Source organism: Anguilla anguilla, chromosome 4, assembly GCF_013347855.1.
Source record: "Anguilla anguilla isolate fAngAng1 chromosome 4, fAngAng1.pri, whole genome shotgun sequence".
Classification (NCBI taxonomy): Eukaryota; Metazoa; Chordata; class Actinopteri; order Anguilliformes; family Anguillidae; genus Anguilla; species Anguilla anguilla.
This window is the reverse complement of record NC_049204.1, coordinates 56,364,467-56,384,443: the sequence shown is the minus strand read 5'-3', so window position 1 is coordinate 56,384,443 and position 19,977 is coordinate 56,364,467. Positions and strand designations below refer to the sequence as shown.

Genomic DNA, 19,977 nt, shown 5'->3' with positions numbered 1-19,977 from the left:
GCTGAGGCAAACGTGATTTCTTTAAAAATCCACTCCACTTGTTTTTCACCTTCTTTTAAAAGCCAAACAAGACAGACACGGTACAAAAGCACCACCTTTTCGAACGCAAAATCTTGTACACAACGGAGAATTCCGAAGCAGCTCTTACCTTGACGTACTCCATGGTGGGATCCATACTGCCCTGGTCCCTGCTGGATAGACAGAGACAGAGAGAGAAAGCTCCCTTTAGTGCAACAGGCACAGGCACACACACACACACACACACACACACACACAGACACAGTGGTTCACAGGCCCTCTGTCTCACAGCTCCAGCTGAGCTGCCCCTCTGCCGGACTGAGGAGAGAGAGAGCCAGCCCCTGTCTCTGCTGCCAGTTACAGGCCCTCGTTTCCCCCGCTTCTAACAGCACCACCTAATTCACAGGGCGGTATGAGTCCATCTCGCAAAGCAGTCAAATCTGCCACATCTGCCACTTAACTGCACGAGAGAGAGAGAGAGAGAGAGAGAGAGAGCGAGAGAGAGAGCGGCTGAGGACGACGTGTATGGGGACAGGACTGTGCTCCAGGGTACCGCTTTCCTATTTTTACAAATTCACCTTAAAGACAGGACCTTCTGATAGACGGAAGGAGGCGACCCTTCAAAGATGACTGGCGCAGAGCAGGGGCAGCCATTCAGGTTTATTTCAGTTCTGTATTGTCTTTGTCCTCTTTCAGCCTTTCTCCTCTTTAAAGTTGTGTTTATGCGGAGTTAAATCCAAATATTCTGAATGCACGGGGATTACAGTCAGGAGTAAAATTAATTCCGAGAGTCTTACACAAGATTTCCCATAGGGATCAGGAGGGGGGGGGGAAACCCCCCACACAAAATAAGAACAGCAAACTGTACGCAAACGTCCAGGGAAAAAAGAACTTTAAATGACAGGCTACTTCTACTTTCAATCCCAAACGCACAAGAGTCAAATACAACACGTAAGAGTGAAAAAGAAAACGCTTTCCCTCGCGAGAACTTAGATTACAATTTAGATTGTAAAAAAATAACTCACCTAATTACAGGAACCGTTGTTTTTCAGTTATTTTCTGCGAGCGCATTTTCAGCGTGACAAAAAAAAAGAAGAAGAGAAAAACACCAGGAGCGGAGAACGCGGGAAACATGGCGGAGAGGAGCAGGAGAGCGGAGTGAAAGACGGGAGCCTGCCGCGTTCTGAGAGGAGTCCGCGCCGCGCTACGCCGCTCAGCTCAGCTCCGTCTGCATTTAGCTCCCCCCGGAAAAGCGCGTCTGCGTGCGGCGAGGAGGGCCCGGCCTCCCGGCCCTTTCATCTCGGCTTACACAGAAACCTGCCTTTATTCCCGCCGGGGCTTGTGTGTGGTTGGGTGTCACGCCCTCGGAGAACAGAGCCTGTTCCGGCCCATCGCCCAAAACGGCTCAAAGGGGGGGGAGAGAGCCGACGCGGTCGCGCCGCGGTTGGCGTTACGCGCGGGACGCGCTCGCCACTGTCCCTCCCCCCCCCCCCCCCAACCCCCCCCCCCACCGCGGGTCTCCCCGTAACGGGCGGGGAGACGGTCTCGGACCCCCCGCCGCCACCGCCGCCGCCATCTTTCCGAGACTTTCGGAAACTCGAACAGCGAGCGCCGCTCACAGAAGCAGAATGGAGAACGGCTCAGCAACAGGTCTTTTTCTGTGCCCGGCCTGTGTGTGCGAGGCTAAGCCACAGTCGCATTGTGTTCTTAAAAATGAATTTGTGGCATGCTAGACCACAGAGGTTTCAGAAAGCCTCTCAATTAGAAGGGAAGAGCCAGGACACTGCGGGTCACGAAAGCCACCCGCTTTATAATTGGATCTCCATACAGTGACTCTCGCTCTCTTTGAGGCACTGTGAGAACCGAGCTCTTGGCACGCAAATGAACCGCCGGTCAAGAGGAAGTCTTCAGGGGTTTTTTTTGGGGGGGGGCGGGGGGGGGCGAGCAGGGGTTCTGTCGACCCTTGCAGATGTGAGACAGTAGGGGGAGTCTTTACAATGAGGGAAAGTTCTATCATCTTTACAGGCCTAATCACCACACCTGTAGGGGCTGTACACAAACTTTAAAAAATTCACTTTAAGTACACTATATGACACAAAGAGCACAGAATTCACTTCCCTCTTTCGACTGACTCAAGTTATTTGAATGGTGCAGCCACTTCAAATTCCTGCCTCATCGATTTACGTCCTTGTGGTTATGACCCTCGGTCGCGATGCGGTTTATACAAACAGCTCACGAGACAGCGGCGCGGACATCTGGCCCTCCGTCGGGCAGTATACTTGTTTTTCGCAGCGAGCTGCGGGGTGAATGCGAGAGTTTTTTTAGCGCAGCGCGTGCAGCTGCCCTGCTGTTTCAGCTGGAGCTGAACGGTAGCCATTAAAAGAAAAAGCAGCTGGGCTGGCCCGTCTCTGCAGGCAGAAATCCAGGGTGCCCTCTGTCCAACCAAAACATGTCTGGCTGATAAAGGTCTTCCTCTCCATTAGCTTATTTACACATCAGATCTGCACGAACAGCAAAAATTAAAAAAAAAAATCCCCACCCCCCTGTTGGTTAGACCGTTTTCAGTTGACTGCGAACACAGCTTGTACCTTCAGTGTATGTGTAATGAGACCCTTCTCCACGATAGCTCCTTACAGACTACCAGCTCTCATCAGTGAGACATACACCTCTCTGCTAATCTGCACTAGCTATTTCCTGTAGCACCATGTGGCCTGTAGTTTTTTTTTTTTTGCAATAACAGGCCCTTCATAATTAAATTGAAAATCTCACGTTTACCAAATAAAGGAACCCTCGCCATCAGTTTTCCTGATTTGGGCCATTGCACGTCACGTCCATATGACACAGAACTCAGATCAGGTGGCACCAAGCTCTGCCCTGATTGGACGCTCTCGGTCACCCTTGGTTTCCGCAAGCCCGCAGCGTTTATCTCGGTCATTCTGAACACAGACAACCTTGGCGAAGAGCACAGACAGAACGTTCTCAGCTAAAGGGGGAGGGCTGACGTCAAGATGAGCGGAGTGTCAGGGACTCCATCAACATCCAGGCCTGTGACGCGCGCCCGGACTCCGTCTCACGAGGGGCCAACAGAGGGCAGGCATGGCACCATTACACCCCCCTCTCCTCCTCACCACCAGCTCTCTCATTTCACACTGAGGTCCGCTTTCTTTTTATCTCTCTCCCTGGCCGTAAATTTTCTCCACATCTCTTCCTCGGTCCAGCTATTCTTTGATCGGCTGAGTGGGGGCCAGCACCTGCCTTCATTTTGGCCGAACCACGGGGGGGGGGGGGGGGGGCAGCCGTTTGTCACCCACGGATGAATCAAAGCCGCTGAAGGCTGGAGTTTACATGAGAGACCTGCGAGTAAATCAGTGCAGCTGTCATCACAACAGCACCAGCTGACAACACCTCACAAAATAATGTGCAGTGAATTTCAGCTCTACCCACTGCGCTGTGACCTGCCCACTATTAAAATACAGGGGCTGCATGTACGCAGCATATATGTGCACAAACATTTTCTGGTGTCTCTCTCTTCACTGAAGGCTGACCATTTTCTGAGATGCTTCTCACCAAGAAAAGAGCAACAACATCAGCAACAACTACAGAAAAACAACAGAACAAGCACCTCTCTGGTAGGTCCTGGTAAGGTCCAACAGACTGGCACAGCATACGCAAGGAACGCGATAACCACTGAACGCACACACGCTGAGGTTCAAATGTGATCAATGGTGCTTACATCAAAACACAACCCTGAAAAGAGATACGGTTGTACACCTATGTACGGCTAACATTCATCACCAGCCACAGACAAGCCTTTGCTCCACTGAGTCAACGGTCCCCAAAAAACCCCGCCCACCGCACCCACGGCACTCAGAGGTAACGAGTAACCCTCAAACACAAAGGGGCACCCCAGCGCCGCACGAGAAGGACAGGAGAGAGTGTTCCTCTGAAGAATTCAGCTGGGACCATTAAAACCTCACCTTTACAATTCTTCTCCCGTGTCCTTTTCTAGCGTTACCTGAGACCGAACTCGATACGGTAACGTCGTTGCCACGGGATCCCCAGAAGAAACGGCAGAGCCCCAGGGTCCACCGCTTCAGAGTCTCCCTCCTCTCTCTCACTTTCTCTCACCCTCTCTCTCGCTCTCTCTCTCTCACTTTCTCTCACCCTCTCTCTCTCTCTCTCTCTCTCTCTCTCTCTCAGAAGACAGAACACCCCTGCTGCTAAATGGCAGCACCTCTCCTGCGTGAGTTGCAACAGGGGGTTGTTATGGAAACCAGAGTTTTGTCTGAGGTCATTGCTAGCTGTAAAGTGCATCCTGGGATTTTTTTTTTTTTGTTGTTTTTGCCATTTTGCAAACTCCACCCTATTTTCAGCTAGCGGTGTGGAAATAATAATAAAAAATTGCCTAATATTCGCCAACCTTAAAATGTCAAAGCCTGTATTCCAGTCAGCTGAACAACCCCTCACCCCCCAACACTAACCCTCATCCTCTCTCGTCCACCCGCACGCCCTAATGCGAGCAGCTTTGTTCCTCCAAACCGTGTTCTAAAGCTCTGCAGTGGCCACCGATACAGCGGCTGCTTCTCCGATGGCTCTACACACGGACGTATCTGAGGGTCTGGGAACCTTTGTTGTAGTCTGGTGGTTTCCCATGGCTATCAGAGTATTATGCTGCACTGTTAATTCTCTAGTGTAAACAATTATTTTCTTTATCCTGTGTGCTTTGTCTGTGATCGTCACTCTTGTGATTTTTTCAAATTTGGAAGTTTATGCATCACATCAGTGACACTTCAGTGACTCCACACACACACACACACACACACACATAGACCTTGAATGCAGGTCTGTCCAAGTACTGGCAGCAGTCACCTCCCAAACAGCCAAATCCCTTCATGTGGTTAGAAGATGGGGAAACTCAATGATAAATGCACTATGTAGTCTGCATAGCAACCATGTAAAACAATTCAAGAGCATTAGAAATGATTTGTGTCCTGTTTGCTTGTTTATGTGAGAATCCCTGTGGATATTTTAAACTGGCTGTTCCCAGATTTTAAAAGGACTGATTTTATGAAGAACGACGATAAATATTGTGTTACTATGCAGTTAAATGGGATGGACCCCCAGTCTTACAGGGCTCCAAATCCATTGTCCCCACTGGACAATTGCTTTCAGATTTCTGTGATTTTTCATTGCGTGTCAACACCAGAAATGCATGAAAACGAGCAATTATGGGGCTTATGCAGGACGCAGAAAAGGAGCAGGGGTGTGGAGGCAGAACAAACTGTGCAAAGCACGGCTGGCTGTAATTAACTGAGGACTGGGAGTACTGAGGACTGAGTGTATTTTTCGCTATTTTTCTTCTGCCTTTGAATAGTTTTATTTTATTATAGAATTTTTTAATTTATTTTAAGCTCTGGCTACATTATCAAAGCAACTAGTGACCAGTGCAGAGAAATTGATACTTTGTGGTTATGTCTACTTCTCAATGTCTACTTCTTCATTTAAATTTCTTCGATATCATTCGACGGTATCTCAAGAGTTGCGGCAGGACACAGAGCAGCACGCGGCTACGGTGCGTTCCCCCGGCTGCTGACTCACTCCCGGCCCACCTTCGCAGCGCTAATCCGCGGCGACGTCGCGTTTCGTCGGGCAGGTAGGTGGGTGCGTGTTCCCAGGATTCCAGGCACGGCACCTGAGCCAATGGGACGGCGCAGAACAGATGCGGTGCTCTCTGAGAGCCTGCGAGGACGACGGTGTCCAGTGTCAGAGTCCACCGGAGGGGGGGGGGGGGGGGGCTCTGATCCAGTGGCGCGGCAGATAACATCTGCCGGGTTTGGGGGGAGAGGGCCGCGACTCAGAGCCCGATCTGGTAGCCGGCGTGGGCCTGTGCTAACTTGCGTGCAGCGATTGGATCGCAGCTGACCCGCTCACCGCACCACCAGGCAGTGAAGCCAACGGTGAAGGGTAACAGCAAGGCAGAGCTGAGCACCGAAACGCAAACCTCACGGTGGCGTGGGAAGATGAACACCTTCTACGGGATTAAACCCTGCGCTAACTCTCAAACTCTCTGCGGTACGATATCAGCCGATTCATCTCCTGCCGTTCTGCTCAAGGTGAAGCAGGGATGGGCTGAGAATCCCGGCACATTGTCTCTGTTTTGAATAAGAGTGTAACAGCAGAGGGGGCTGTTCTTTTGCAGTGAATGTCTAAGGGATGACTAACCATTTATACCACACACCTGGCTGCTTTAGTCTGTAGCTGAGCCTTTAGGTGTTAGCAAGTAAGGGAAGACTGGTTCACAGGAGGGCATGTGAAAGGGCAGTGTACTTTATAAGTATGTGATGTATGGTGTGTAATATGGTGTGTGATAATAAAATAACCTGCATTATAAACTACGGAGGGAAACATATGGGTATACAGTATAATGCAGTACATACTTGATGGGGTGTGTGCGTTTGTAGCATGCGGATTGTGAAGGGGGGATAATGTAGTGAGTACAGTGAGATGTGGTGTACATTGAGTATATTGTGTGGAATGTGATTTGGTACATGGGGTGTGAACAGCAGTTTGATGTAGTGTGTAGGCTGATCTGAAGTGGTGTGGGGGATATAATGTAGTGTGGGGTTCAATGCAGTGTGTAAAGTGAGATGTGGTGTGTTGAGTATATTGTGGTGTGTGGAATGTTATTGTGGTGTATGTGTCTGCGTGTGTGTGTGTGTGTGTGTGTGTTGTGAATAACTGCGTGCACTATGTGCTTTGCTGAAAGTGAAGCAGTACGTGGTTGATAAGGCATGGGGGCTGGCACTCTGTGTGCAGTGTAACGTGCTGTTTGGGGCAGCAGGCTTACCTGTGAGTGGACTGGCCCAGTGTCTCGGCGTGGAACGGGTGGGGCTCCTCCGCGATGTTGTGGATGAGGGGCGAGGAGGGCAGGCGGGCCCGGCCGGGGTGGGGCAGGGAGCTGGCGTGGCCGTTCGCGTCCCATGAGTGCGTGGCCCCGCCCCCTTTCTTCCTGCGGGGCAGGGTGCCGTGGATGGAGACGCTCTGGTAGCCGCTGGGGGGCGGCGGAGCCACGGCGGGACGGGCGCTCAGCAGGTCCATGGAGGAGGCCAGGGAGCACTGCCTCCCCACGTGCATGTTCCGGGGCAGGCTGGCAAACCGTCCCTCCGCCATCATCTTCAGCTCTGCGGGGCCAAACAAGGACGGGCAGCCGTCAGCCCGGACCGCTACGCAACGCACTCGATGTGAAAGGCCTCCTTACCTAACACGTACGTGTTCCCTCTCTGTTGTGAAAACAGTGCGTGGAGACACAATGTCGGCTGTTTGGCAGTAGCCAGTGGCTGACTCGAGGAGCTCAGCTCATATCCCAGCTGCAAACTCGTGGCTGGAGTACAGAACAGGGCCCTGTTTCACAAAGCGGGATTACCGAGTAAGCTGGACACGTAACTGCACGGAGTAAAACCCGTAACCCTCCCGAATCTGGGACGCTGGAGTAAAAAAGAGCTGTTCTGGGTTTTACTCGGCGCAGTTATTCAGCTAACTCAGTAATCCTGCTTTGTGAAATACCCCCCAGTGCTGTTGGTGCAATGTGATTGTTACATGTGAGGAGGAGGGTGAGGAAAAGCGTTGCAATCTGTCATGGCTGCTGGTGAGTTGAGATCCCCCCCACCCCCTCACACCCCCGCAGGTGGAACCATAGAAAGAGAAGCTGCAGTGCCTGAGCATGGCTGCAGGCTGCAGTCAAACTCACAGCTGTCTGACTGCCAGGCACATGGGCTCTTCCATGATTCCCCCATTGCACGTTTACCTCAGCGTTCCAAATTCACATTTCAAAATTGCCGCACCGTAATATGGAATCAGCAATGGAAATCCATTTGACCTCTGTTTTTCGGCTTTGTGAGGTATTGTCTTTGTATCGTGTCAAACGAAATGGAGAGGTCATTAGTCATAAGTCTCCCTTTTTGTTTGGCTCTCTTCATTGTGTGCCTACCTCACCTTCCGCTTTTTTTTTCTTCGTCCTCCATGACATATAATTAATAACCTCCTTTATATTCAGGAATCTTAATCTGCCTGAAACACAAACCTCTGCCTCACCTGTGGAAACGACATACGAGCCGTTCTGATCTCTGTCGCGATTCATGCGACGCCGTCCTCGTTAGAGGTCAACCAAGCGCGGTGCCAACGTAATTAAAATGCAATCCTCCAGCGCTCAAAGCAAAAGAACACGAAGAGCTCAAAAAAAAAAACATTTGGCACTTTTACTGCTGACATGCTTCCCCTGTTTCCCTCTTTCCCCCCAGACTTTGTACCGCACGACCCCCAGAGACAGCCTCCTCCTCGACTAAGATGAAAAGCGAGCGCGGTACGGTCACAGTAAAACAAAAGGGGCGAAAGGGGCGGAGGCTGCGGCCCTCATCAGGTCGATCCGCGGGCCGAGCGGCGCGGGTTAAGAGCGTGAACGCGGCAGCGGATCGAGTTCACTGACCCAGACGCCGGCTGAGCGTTGGGGCTCGCTGACCCCGTTAACCGGTCCCGCCTGTTCTCCGCGCGCGGCCGGCCTCGGCCGCCCCAGCCCCTCTCTCGCTCGCCCTCAGAGCTGGGGAGCTGGTGCCCTTCTCATCCTCCTTTGTCTTCAGCCCGCCGTGTGAAATTCAATCTCCCGGTGCGTCACTTTTTGTTTGGCTGTTAAACCAGAGAGCGGTGAAACTACCCTTAACGGGGAAAGGAAAATGGAGGCCATGTTTGATGTCCCCCTCCTCATCCCCCCCCACAATGGTTAAACCGCCTTGACCAAAATTGTGCAACCCGATACAAAGCCTGTGGGGACCGCAGCGGTGTGCAGATGTGCTCGGCGTATCTCCCCAGGAGCGACGCGGCCCACAAGCCCCGGAGCGTGCAGACAGCGCGGCGCAGCGGGGCCGGGGATTCCCCCCGTCGTGGCTGCTGACGCGCCCGGTTTAAACCCGTCCCCGCCGGCTTCCTCAGCGGAAAAGCCACAGTCACGGCCGCAGTCACGTCCACCGAGCCGCCATTGCGGCTCAGAATAGAACAGGCTGCGTCTGACGACCCTGCTGACCGTCGGTCACAGGCCTGACCTGGGTTCGGTCTCCTGCGCTGCAATGAGAGTCCCTGTTCGACCCACGGCGGCTACAGCACATGAAAGAATTCTACTTAGCAAGAGCAAAGGGCACTCTCAGTGTACAGTTACTGTAGTTGAAAAGGTCTTTGAAATTGCCTCTGGGGTCCCCATTTACCGCGTAAAGCCAATGATCCCAGGTGGATTGAGCGAGATTTCATGGGGATTTTCAGGGTACAGTGAGATGATAAAAGCTTTTCTACTGGCCAACTCAATATACCAAAGCCACCTGTTTGAGGTGGAAAAACACTACACACTATACTCGGTCAACTTCTGACAAAAGAGTACTTCAGGTAACAAGAAAGAAAATGTAGACATTACTGTGAGCAACCGTTTATTACACATTCAATGCAATTATGGTAATCTCATTCATTTCCTGCTTCAAAAAAAATGAGAAGCAGGTTAAACTGCCTTCAAAGATTTATTTAGACGTGCTGTCGGTGTCTGACAGATGAAAAGGGATTAGTCACAATCCCTACCCTACTTAGTCATAGCTGTGAAGAAAACACAAAAGAAAAGGGGTAAAAACATGCCAAGCTACTCCTCACTGGTGTGCATCCCCATTCTCGTTTTACTGGCTTCCTGGCAGATAGCGTGAAGTAATGTAGCGCTTCGTAATGTGCAAAGAGCCCCTCGGCTGTCACCGGAGGAGCTCACTGTTTATGACATAAGAAAACATGGCTGTGGTCGTGGTGAGGGACATCTGCTAGCAGTTAAGGAATGCTGTTGAATAATTAGCCTCCTGTGGTATGGGCAGGAGCACGTCGGAGGTGCGAGGGTTAATGTCAGCATAGCATTCATAATAGCAGGTCTCAGCTGTGCTGCTCTGTCCTGCTCTACCATAAACTCTCCTCTCTCTCTCTCTCTCTCTCTCTCTCTTTCTTTCTTTCTCCCCCTCTCTCTCTCTCTCTCTCTTTCTTTCTCCCCCTCTCTTTCTCTCTCTCTCTCTTTCTCCCTCTCTCTCTCTCTCTCTCTCTCTCCCTCTCTTTCTCCCCCTCTCTCTTGCTCTCCACTCAATCTCCCTCCCATTCATTCTCCCCCTCGTTCTGTTGCTCTCTTCTCTCTCTCCCTCTCTCTCTCTCATCTCTGTCTTTCCTCACTGTACCAGCTGTCTGCTGTTGACATCATTCCTCTCACAACAGACACAAACACACGGGGTGCGAGAGTCATTATCATACAGTATCATATGTGTATAATATGTGTACACAAGGCATATTAGCACAAGTGTATATGACTCATTTGTGCAGTTTTTACTTAAGCTTGGGAATATCATTAGAACCCGTCTTAATATCAAGGGAAATGACCACAGACTCTTATTGTTGCATTTCAAAATACTTAAATACTTTCTAGAAAAAAATCAAGAAAATGGAATGGTCACAACAGAACATACAATGACTGGATCAAGTCAAACTGTTGGAAGCAACAGACCTGTTTTCAATGCAACCTAGAAAAAGGCCAGCATCATCTAGACATTTTGCATGCAAAATGTAATATAGAAAGCTTCCTTTCAGAAAAAAAGAAAGGACTGCGTTGGGAAGAAAACACCCAGTGCATTTCCAGAACGTTATCACAGTGCTACTGCACAGCCATCCCCCACGCAGCTCTGTGGGAATCTGCTGTATAATGGAGTCCCCGTTTAATTAATTCAAACCTGCACAGCACAGACAAAGGCCTCACCAAGTCTGAGGGTTCCAAGTGCACTTTGCAAAAAAAAAAAAAGAAGAAAAGAAAAAAAAAAAGCACTGCATCAGCCAGCTTAGCTGAGCTGCATGATCCCAGCTTTCCCACAACACTAATAATGGGTTGAGGAGTGTGAGCGAATTACACTGATTATGAATGCTCAACGGTATCTTGCAAGGGGGCTATCACTGTTATGACGTGCTGCAGCTATAGATTTCGCTTCCCAAGTTAACTGGGTGCATGATCTTGACGCAAAGCTCATATCACCCCTTCTCAAGTTTAAGGTTGAGGCGATCGTGAGAAAAGGGCCAGAGATCCATGTCGCTGTGGCACTGCCCGGCTTATCAACGGAGATAGGAAGTTTAAAAATAAACGCTGACCCGCGAAGCCGACACCTTCAATCAATGGGTGCACGGAAACAGGCTTTAATATCCTGATTTCTGTCAACCCGTGTGCTTTAAACGCAGAGCACTTAAAAGGACTCAGCCCAACCACAAGTGAGTGGGCCGGGTCCTAATTACACTTACAAACTTACAAACCTAATGAGGAGAAGGAAACCAAACAGCAGAAATAAACAGCTGGAGAAATTAAACAGAGGAAACGGGCTGCCTTTTCCCCTGCTGCACTCTCCACACACACACACACACACACACACGCGCGTGCACGCACACAAACACACACACGCACGCACACACACACACACACACGTACGCACATAAACACACATGCACACATGCATACACGCACACAAACACACACGTGCACACACACAAACACACAGACAGACAGACACACACACAGACACATATACGCACACACACACACACACACACACACACAGTGTATAGCAATGGGGGAGTCTCCCCCGGCTCACTCCAAACCCATGAAAAGAACAATAACCCCAACTGTCACATGACACTTTTCTAAGCCTCTCCTTTGTTGGGACTCAGGAACAATATGAGAGCGGCTCTCTACCTCCTCACTGCACTGGAGAGCACCCAGCTGTGCTCCATTCAGCCAGTGGGGCTGGCTGGGCTGCGTGTGACATATTAATCACAAAGTTATTAAAGCCCGCAGCAGTGTCTGCCACTCCAGTCCTCATCAACGCTCCCCGCAAACATGATGACCTATTGTCACCCACCCCCACCCCCCACCATACTCACCCACCCCTCAGTCTGTGCATACAAGGACCCTAACTTTCCCTTTGACACTGCGAAGCCTTTTGAGGCAAAAACATTTTTATAGTTTCACATCCTCTCTTTGACCCTCCCGTCCTTCTAAATGTCGTTGTCCTTTATCACTGGAGTCCATTGAGAACATTCATTAAGCAGCGCAGAACTGACCGGCTTTGTGTCGGCTCGCAGAGGATGGGTAAAGTTACCCTTGCCGCCAGTATGACCTTGTGACTAAGAACAAGCAACTACAACAAACTTCCAGCAACAGAAAGGCAAACAGAATGCGCTATTTACAGCAATAATAAGTCATCTTTGTACAGCTACATCTTTAAAAATCACACATAGACCCATGTTCGTATGTACAAAATTAAAATAAGTCAGAAACAATTCAATTAGACTAGCCCTCCCTCCAGAACATAGTACGAAAAGCCTCTCCAGATTGCGATCTTTCAGTTTCCCTTACCAGCAGTAACAAGTCTATCACAAACATTCCAACCCTTTCTAATAACACAAGCTCTTGCACAAGACCTGCTTACCTATTTTCCCGGTCTACACGTCTCCAAACAACAGTCCACCTTTTTTTCCACGTCTTGACTTTATAAGCACTTGGAGCTACAGCCGAACTCCACACATACTGGACCGGCTCACAGACTCACAGGGGCAGGCAACGGCAAGAGCGGCGTGTGACACCTCCTTCAGGACGCTGGCTTTGTGTCCCACACCTCACCTCCTGCAGTGAGCAGAGCCGGTGTTCCTCCCGTCACAAGTCAGAGCTCTCTCTCTCTCCCTCTCCCCCCCTCCTCTCTCTCTCTCTCTCTCTCTCTCTCTCTCTCTGACACACACACACACACACACACACATACCCAAGCGCTGCTTCACGGCCCCGCGGGGAGTGATTTACAACTTCCAAGACACACCCTCTCAAGTGGGCAGGACACTGGGGACTCAGCCCCTGGGTCAGCCCCTGCCCTGAGCAGTCAGCCCAACCTGTTGCCTGACAAACACCCAGGGCAGAGGACATTTCTCTCTCACCCCTGGAAAAAAAGCATTTGCCGAACCTCCCCACAGTTTCAGGCTGTAAAAACATACTCTCGTCTTGGCTTCTGGACACTTTTAAAGTGAAACTGTTTAAAAAACATTACTGCTTTTTAGCTCTAATCTGCAGAAAGCTCTCCTGCTTCAAAAATCAGTCAAAAGGAATGATTCTCTATTTTTCCACTAATTATATGCTGATCACTTTGTGGTTTGTGTGTGTGTGCGTGTGTGTGTGTGTGTGTGTTCAAACTGTCCATTGGCATCGGTGCTAGAGACCTATTTTCAGAAGAATTAATAGGTATATAGTATAACACACAGCAACACAGACATACATGAATTGTATTATTTGAGGCTGTAGTCAAACAGTCAAAGAACCCTACATTTGTCAGGAATATCTTCAACACACACACACACACACACACACGCACACACGCACACACACACACACGCACACACACACGCACACACACACACACACCACAATGGCAAACAGCAACGCAGCTATCTTAAAAGATTCGTTTCCACATTGCCGCATTGACTTTCCCATGCCCTTCAGTGTCTGAAGATCAAAATAAACAGAACTGCGTGCATTCTCTGGCTGGGCAGTGAGCTTAGTGGCCCTGGATTGGGCGGACAGGTAATATTTGTTTAGTGTTTGATTGTTCAGCAGTACTATTACACAATATGTCACAGGACACATTAACTTTGGGAGGGCCACAGATAGCTCAAGGGCCTTCACTTTTTCAGCATATGGGATTATTAAATTCAGTGGAGAAGTGTGCAGGCTTCGAAGGGACACCTGGACTCTGGCAACAAACCTTCTTCAGTTACAGCACACCTGTCATTGCTCTACTCCGTTATGAAATACGTCTTTAAAATAAATGTGGAGATGAAACGTGAAGCACCTTCAAAACCACTCAGAGTACACGTTATAACACACACTCAATCTATTGAGTCTGTTCAGTTGAATGTGTATTATTTAACATTTCAAAATTCAGACTCGATCAGATTTACGGTAGTGAATACAACACTCAACATAGTTACAAGCGTCCGTGTTGGGAAAGTTCTAGAGGCAAACCTTCATCTCCCACTGCTTGTCACTCAGTAACACTGAGCAGGTCTTCTCAAGCCCTGCTCATCTTTCATCCCCCATGTGCCCCCAGGCACCTGTGGTCCGGCCCAGCAAAGGCCCGGCTGAAGAACCCCACCCTGCCTCCCCTGAGCCCCCCCACACATCTCAGTACTTCATCAGGGAGCAGCAGAACAGGTGACACGCACCGCACTCCATGGTGGCTGCACTTCCACCGAATCGAGTCATCATTGTGAAATAACCAGGGTGTATCACAGACAATATTTAGAGATGCTGCCAATTTTTTAAAGACATTTTTAATAAGAGAATAGGAAAAAAAATTGATTCCCGCCTTAGAAACTCAGGGGCTCATTGTTTATTTAAAAAAAAAAAAAAAACTGTATTCTGGGCAAATGAAGGTAGTTGTTTTCAGGAAATTGTTGAGCAAGGGTCCTGCCCACAAACTGACTCAGGATTCTGATCTGTAATCTTCTGCTTATTACTCACAATGCCCGCAGATACCATGACAATCATCACCATGAGTCAAAACTGCCAATTATGCCTCAAGCACAGCGAGGCTTCTTCATTCAGGGAAGTAGCACGGTTATGTAGCGTTCTAGTCTTAGCCAAGAACATGCTGTGTGTTTTTTCCCTATAGACACATAAAACATGCCACATTTTAACTTCAACAAATGTGCACACAGTCATTATCAAGTATGTTCATTTCTACAGATTGTAAATAAATATGGATGTATATGAAGATGTACTGGATTTTTGAAGGCCCTAAGAGAATCTATTGCACTTGTTCATTCAAAGGTAAATCTGGTCTAAATTTTCTCAGATTATTTGCACATTTCAGCAAATAATTATTTGCACCCACTTCATATTTAAAGGTGGATCAATAAGGCCCTTATTCAGAACCAACTTCACCAGAGTTGCACATATATATCTACTCTGAGGGGCACTTTTTATTTGTTAAATTTAGATTTTTTTCTTTGCCTGAGATTGGTCTGCTGACAACCAAGCGCACTTGACCACTCCCATCCTTCACGCGGTGCTGGCTATCTTTGAGTCCTGGCCTCAGCTGAACGCAATCTGGAATTTTCTCACCATGGTAACTGATGGAACATGGAAACGGCACAAATAACAGCTCATCTGCATGCTCTTGCATTACCAAACATCATCTGCCCTCTCACGTTACAACACATTGTCATGGACGGGGAAGTCCGACGAAGATTTAAAGGGGAAGGAGAGGAGATCAGCAGAAACCACGCGAAAGACAGACCCTTACAAAGCCACCAAAGCAGCACAGTACGAGCTCCAGAGGGCAGTAAAAGTAATTGATGGGCGACAGCATTAGGTGGCTTATTGGCTCACAAAAGAGGACACTGGTGGCCACCACTTGGACATGGCAGTTAGGTATTGTTTGCAGAGATAGCAGGGGGCTCTGCTGGTGGCAGTTGTTACACAGTAAGAGCTGGTTAATGAAGCCACACAGAGCCCAGAGAGAAGGGTTTAAAACTGTCTATCTGGAACTATAATGAGCTGAGATAGAATTTGCTCGATATGTAATTTCAGCTGAACACAAGTTGTTTTAAAGAACTTACACCGCAGGCCCATTTAAAATAAAATGGTGGCAAAGAGCTTGTTAACTTTATTTCAGAAGGACGTGAAGAGGAACGGAGAAGATTGTGAAAAGCTGGCCTATCTTCACTCATTGACATTTTCCAAACCTTCCCAAAGCCAAGTCCTGCTATCAAAGTAGAGCTCTGAAACTAATCCAATGCTTTGATTTGACTCATGGACAGAGATAAGACATTTCTTGCGATTGCAACTCTATTTCTTGGAATTCAGACGTTTTTTCTCAGAATTCTGACTTTTTTCTAGCAATTGTGACTTCTTGCAATAATATAACCAATCAGTCAGTGGTCACCTCTGTAGTGGGTTATTTAAAAACTAAAGACACAATAGAGAGAAATAAAGTCAGAATTCCAAGAAATAAAGTCACTGTTACAAAAAATGAAGTTGCAATTAAGCTTACTTTTTTCCTGTGGCAGAAGCAGGTTTCCATAGTGGACCCTGACATTAAAGACAGCAGAATTAAAATGCTATTCATTCATGCACATACAGTATATGTCCCTAGATCCCATTGTCTTTCAAATGCACTTACCTAGGTCAAATGTACTGTCAGCATTTCAAAGGATGTCATTTTCTACTGCAGATGATCAATCTGTCCTAATAGCAGTGCAGGCAACATGCCAGGCTCCCATTTAATAGTATGTTACCTGCTCTCAGGAAACCAGCAGTTTGAGAACTGCATTTAATGCGTAAGTAGAATGCCAATATAAATGTAGGGAGATGAACTGACAGAAAAACAAAGAAAATATCAATATAAGTATCTCTTTCCGTGAAATGAAAAATGCTTACAGAGCTTTAGGGCCTATTCGTGGAAAGACTATTTTTTTCTCTCAACATTAAAAAATACAACAACATCAAAATAAATATATGGACAAATGTGATTATCTGCAAAAATACAGATCAAAGATTCTTATATAATGTTTCGATAAATATTATCTTTAAACTAATGAAGAATATTTTTACTGAGGTTTCATATGGCATTGACAACATACCATGAAACCATTTTATGAATCCACCTTCGGATCATCCGTCTACCATCTTCTGGTTACCCTGTATCCTCAGCATTGTTGGTTTGGAAGGACTATAATCTTCAACTCTATCTGCACAGAAACCTCAAAATGGAGGTTTCCACTATTTGCAGATAGGCCTCATACCTCATAATTTCTATTTATAATATGAATCATTTTCCGGTTTTAAGCATCATGATGATGGCAATACTGTGAGGTAATCAGAAGGCAACTTTACTAGAGATTATTTTCCCAAAATACTTTTTTGAATGACATACGTTTCATTCTGGATACATCCTCATTAGGCAAATTCCTACAGCGCTCCATGGCTGGTCAAAGTCAGCATGATATGCAAACCACATTATGGACAGATCATCAAAAAATGTTTCATGACGAGGATCCAGAGTATGTGATGAGAAGGCAAGTATACTGAGGAATGGACGTTTCCATAAACATCTATTTTCTTTCCCTGAAAGCATTCCTGTCCCAGAAATGTGCCCCTAAACACACCTGTGTGCGCCTTAGCTTACGCTAGCAGGGAATCACCTGATCGTGCATGAGAGACAAGCCGCGACCCGCCTGCTCTCCACCTCGAGCGCGCTCCTGTAAGTCCTAATTACACACAGGAGGCTATGGCCTGAGGGCGAGCCATGGCTGCTAGTCATCTGCAGTTGGTTAGAGTGGGCGTAATCACCTGTTGGACGCTCACGTGGGCTCCGCCTACCCGTGGCTCCCGACGCATTCGATTGGGCCGGAGCGCGGCGCAGTAGCAACGCGCTGCAGGCGGAAGCAAGTCGACGCATGACACACCACCCGTGTTTACAGTAAACAGGGCGATGTTCTCGTCTCTTTTTTCCGTTCCCAGCCGACTGAAACGTCTTCCTCTGTACCCATAATCCCTACGCGTTACCCAGCCTGCGTTTCCCCTTGATGATTAACAGCTGATACCCCATTAAGGGGACAGTGCCTAATTGCTATTTTCCGATGAATTCTTTTGACTGCGTTGGCCTTTAATTGTGGCAGCAAAGAGAGACCGAAAACAATAAGCTTCAGCCAGCTAGTTACCCTCATGGAAACATCAGCAACCTCGGTCAACTGTGCTGTGCCTGAGGGGGCCTAAGAGCTACATCACAATGAATGTGATCCCAGATGCCTAGAGTGGATTGTTGTGCTGCAGTGGATGGGGATTTTCACTCCTTGACCCCTTGAGCCACCGGGGTTTACAGCCGGGTGGGATACCACCTCGGGCCTGATCTTGACCAGAGCCCTGTCAGAATGCCCTTCCCTCCGGCGAGATTAACAAGGCCCCTCTCTCTCAGGCAGGACACGCGGTCAGGCGCAAGCTGCCCTACACAAACAGTGCGCGGCAGGCTGGGAACTAGACAAACAGGGCCTGGACCGGGCCTGTGAAAACAGCCTGGACGGTGCTGCAGATAAAGCCGCAAGGCCCCTGTTTGGTCAGCCATGTGTTCTCCGGGCTGAAGAGGGGGCGACGCTTCTGCTGTTAAAACACGAGCGCTTTCCCCGTCGTCTGCTTGCGCAAACTCTGGAGCAGGCCGCCGTGTCACAGCACAAACCCTGTGACTGTCACCCTGCTTCATGTCAAGTGACATTAGATGGTCACTAGATGCTCCTGATTGATGCCGTGTGGAGGAAGCAGCTCTGTGACAACCTCCCTCGCAGGTTTTAGAACAGTTGCTCACAGGCCCTTATTCTTACTCCTCCCACATTTTTACAAAGGAAATATGACTCAGCGGAACCAGGCGCGGGGTTTCTCAGGAATGGCGACGCCAGCTCTGTGGGTCGAGGTTGACTGACCTCGGCGTCTCTCGCGCTCCTGCAGAACCTGGATGCTGGAGAGGATGTGGACGCGGTGCATGCGGTTGTGGACGCCCAGCTGCTGCAGGTCCAGCTCGGTCAGGTGCAGCAGGTCCTGGAAGGGATCACAGGGGCAAGGGGGGGTTGGGGTGGAGGAGGGGGGGTGGTGTGTGAGATGAACGCTCTGCAGTCTGGTGGGCACCATCAGCTCTGTTATCTCCCAGCCCTGAGCACCATGCACTTCACCTCTCTGATCCCCCCAGAGACAGGACAGGCCGTCTGTTATTACTGCGCAGTGACACTGCACTTCAGACTCCTGCCTTGTTTTGGTTTAAAAACAATACGCTCTTGGTTTCATGCAAATGCTGCTTATTTTTCTTCTCAGCTTGCCTTGTTCCCTGGTCAGACAACACCGACACATTACACAGCAGGTTGTGAGCTATTTTCTGCTGTTTAGAATTTAAAAAGTAAACACAGAACGAGTGGCTTTATAACAACACAAAGACAAACCAGGCAGAGGAAAGACTTCGCAAATTATAGGTTTATGTGTTGGACAGTAAGCATTTTAGGAAGAATTGCCCCACTGGAGGACTTTTTAAAACAAAGGGAGGTGCCCTTTATTTAGTAATATGGAAAGGTTAGCAAAAAATATTACACCAGAAAGAGACATGTTATTTTTCAGGTTGTTGTTATTGTAAAATGAGTCGTTGAGCTGGAAGATATTGTCTTTAGGCTGGAAGAAAAAACAGCATGGCGCATTAGTGCCTTTGTCCCCCTTATCTCTGCGGTCTTCCAGGGCAATCGCAGGCAGGATCTCTCTGATCACAAGGCATTCCTCCCCTTTGTCCCAGGCCTGTTTTGATAGTGTGGTTTAGATAGAGGGGCCCGGGGCAGCTGTGCTGCTTCATGTGCCTCCAGTGAAATGCCACCCTCCCCTCTCCTCCCTCCATCCAGGTGCCCTATGCTGGTAAGGGCCCATTGTCCCCATACCCTTCCCCCTAGCTCACCCACTCTCAGATGCCCTGGTGGCATGCCCTCATGCCATGCTAACAGCAGAGGGTGAAGCCAACCCTCAGCTGTAAAGCTCTTTTATGGGGGCACTCTGCCACAGGTGGTAGTTTAACATTCCTATAATTCAGCCACTTCAATGGACTTCAACAGCAGGTGCCGTAGCCATGCAGAGGGCAGGGGTGGAGCTGTTAGTTGTTTACTTCTCAGAAGATGTGAAATTAAGGGAAGGGCTCTCTGCACTGAGAGCTGACGCACACCCAGGAGACCGTGTTGAATGTGTCCTGAGGTAAAGGTTTTGGCACTTAAACCCTGTCACTACTGTCTCAGCCTTACAGGGATTGTTATCAGCCAGAGTGGTAAGCCAATCAGGTGTCTGCCCCCATCACTCTCATT

General features: G+C 48.7%; 1 protein-coding gene across 6 annotated transcripts in view; it reads right to left on the bottom strand.

Annotated features, from left to right (window-relative positions):
• Nucleotides 1-19,977, bottom strand: part of bcar3 (BCAR3 adaptor protein, NSP family member) — a 76,198-nt gene that overhangs the window by 26,934 nt on the left and 29,287 nt on the right. The window contains exons 5-7 of one of the 6 annotated variants that reach the window (XM_035413709.1): nt 18,574-18,688; nt 6,866-7,199; nt 149-191 (exon numbers count right to left, since the gene is read on the bottom strand). In XM_035413709.1, the coding sequence (XP_035269600.1) occupies nt 149-191; nt 6,866-7,199; nt 18,574-18,688 (492 nt within the window). Of the gene's footprint in view, nt 1-148; nt 192-1,043; nt 1,083-3,995; nt 4,163-6,865; nt 7,200-12,542; nt 12,820-18,573; nt 18,689-19,977 lie in introns of those variants that run through there. The other 5 variants (XM_035413710.1, XM_035413711.1, XM_035413712.1 and 2 more) reach the window with 5 other exon arrangements.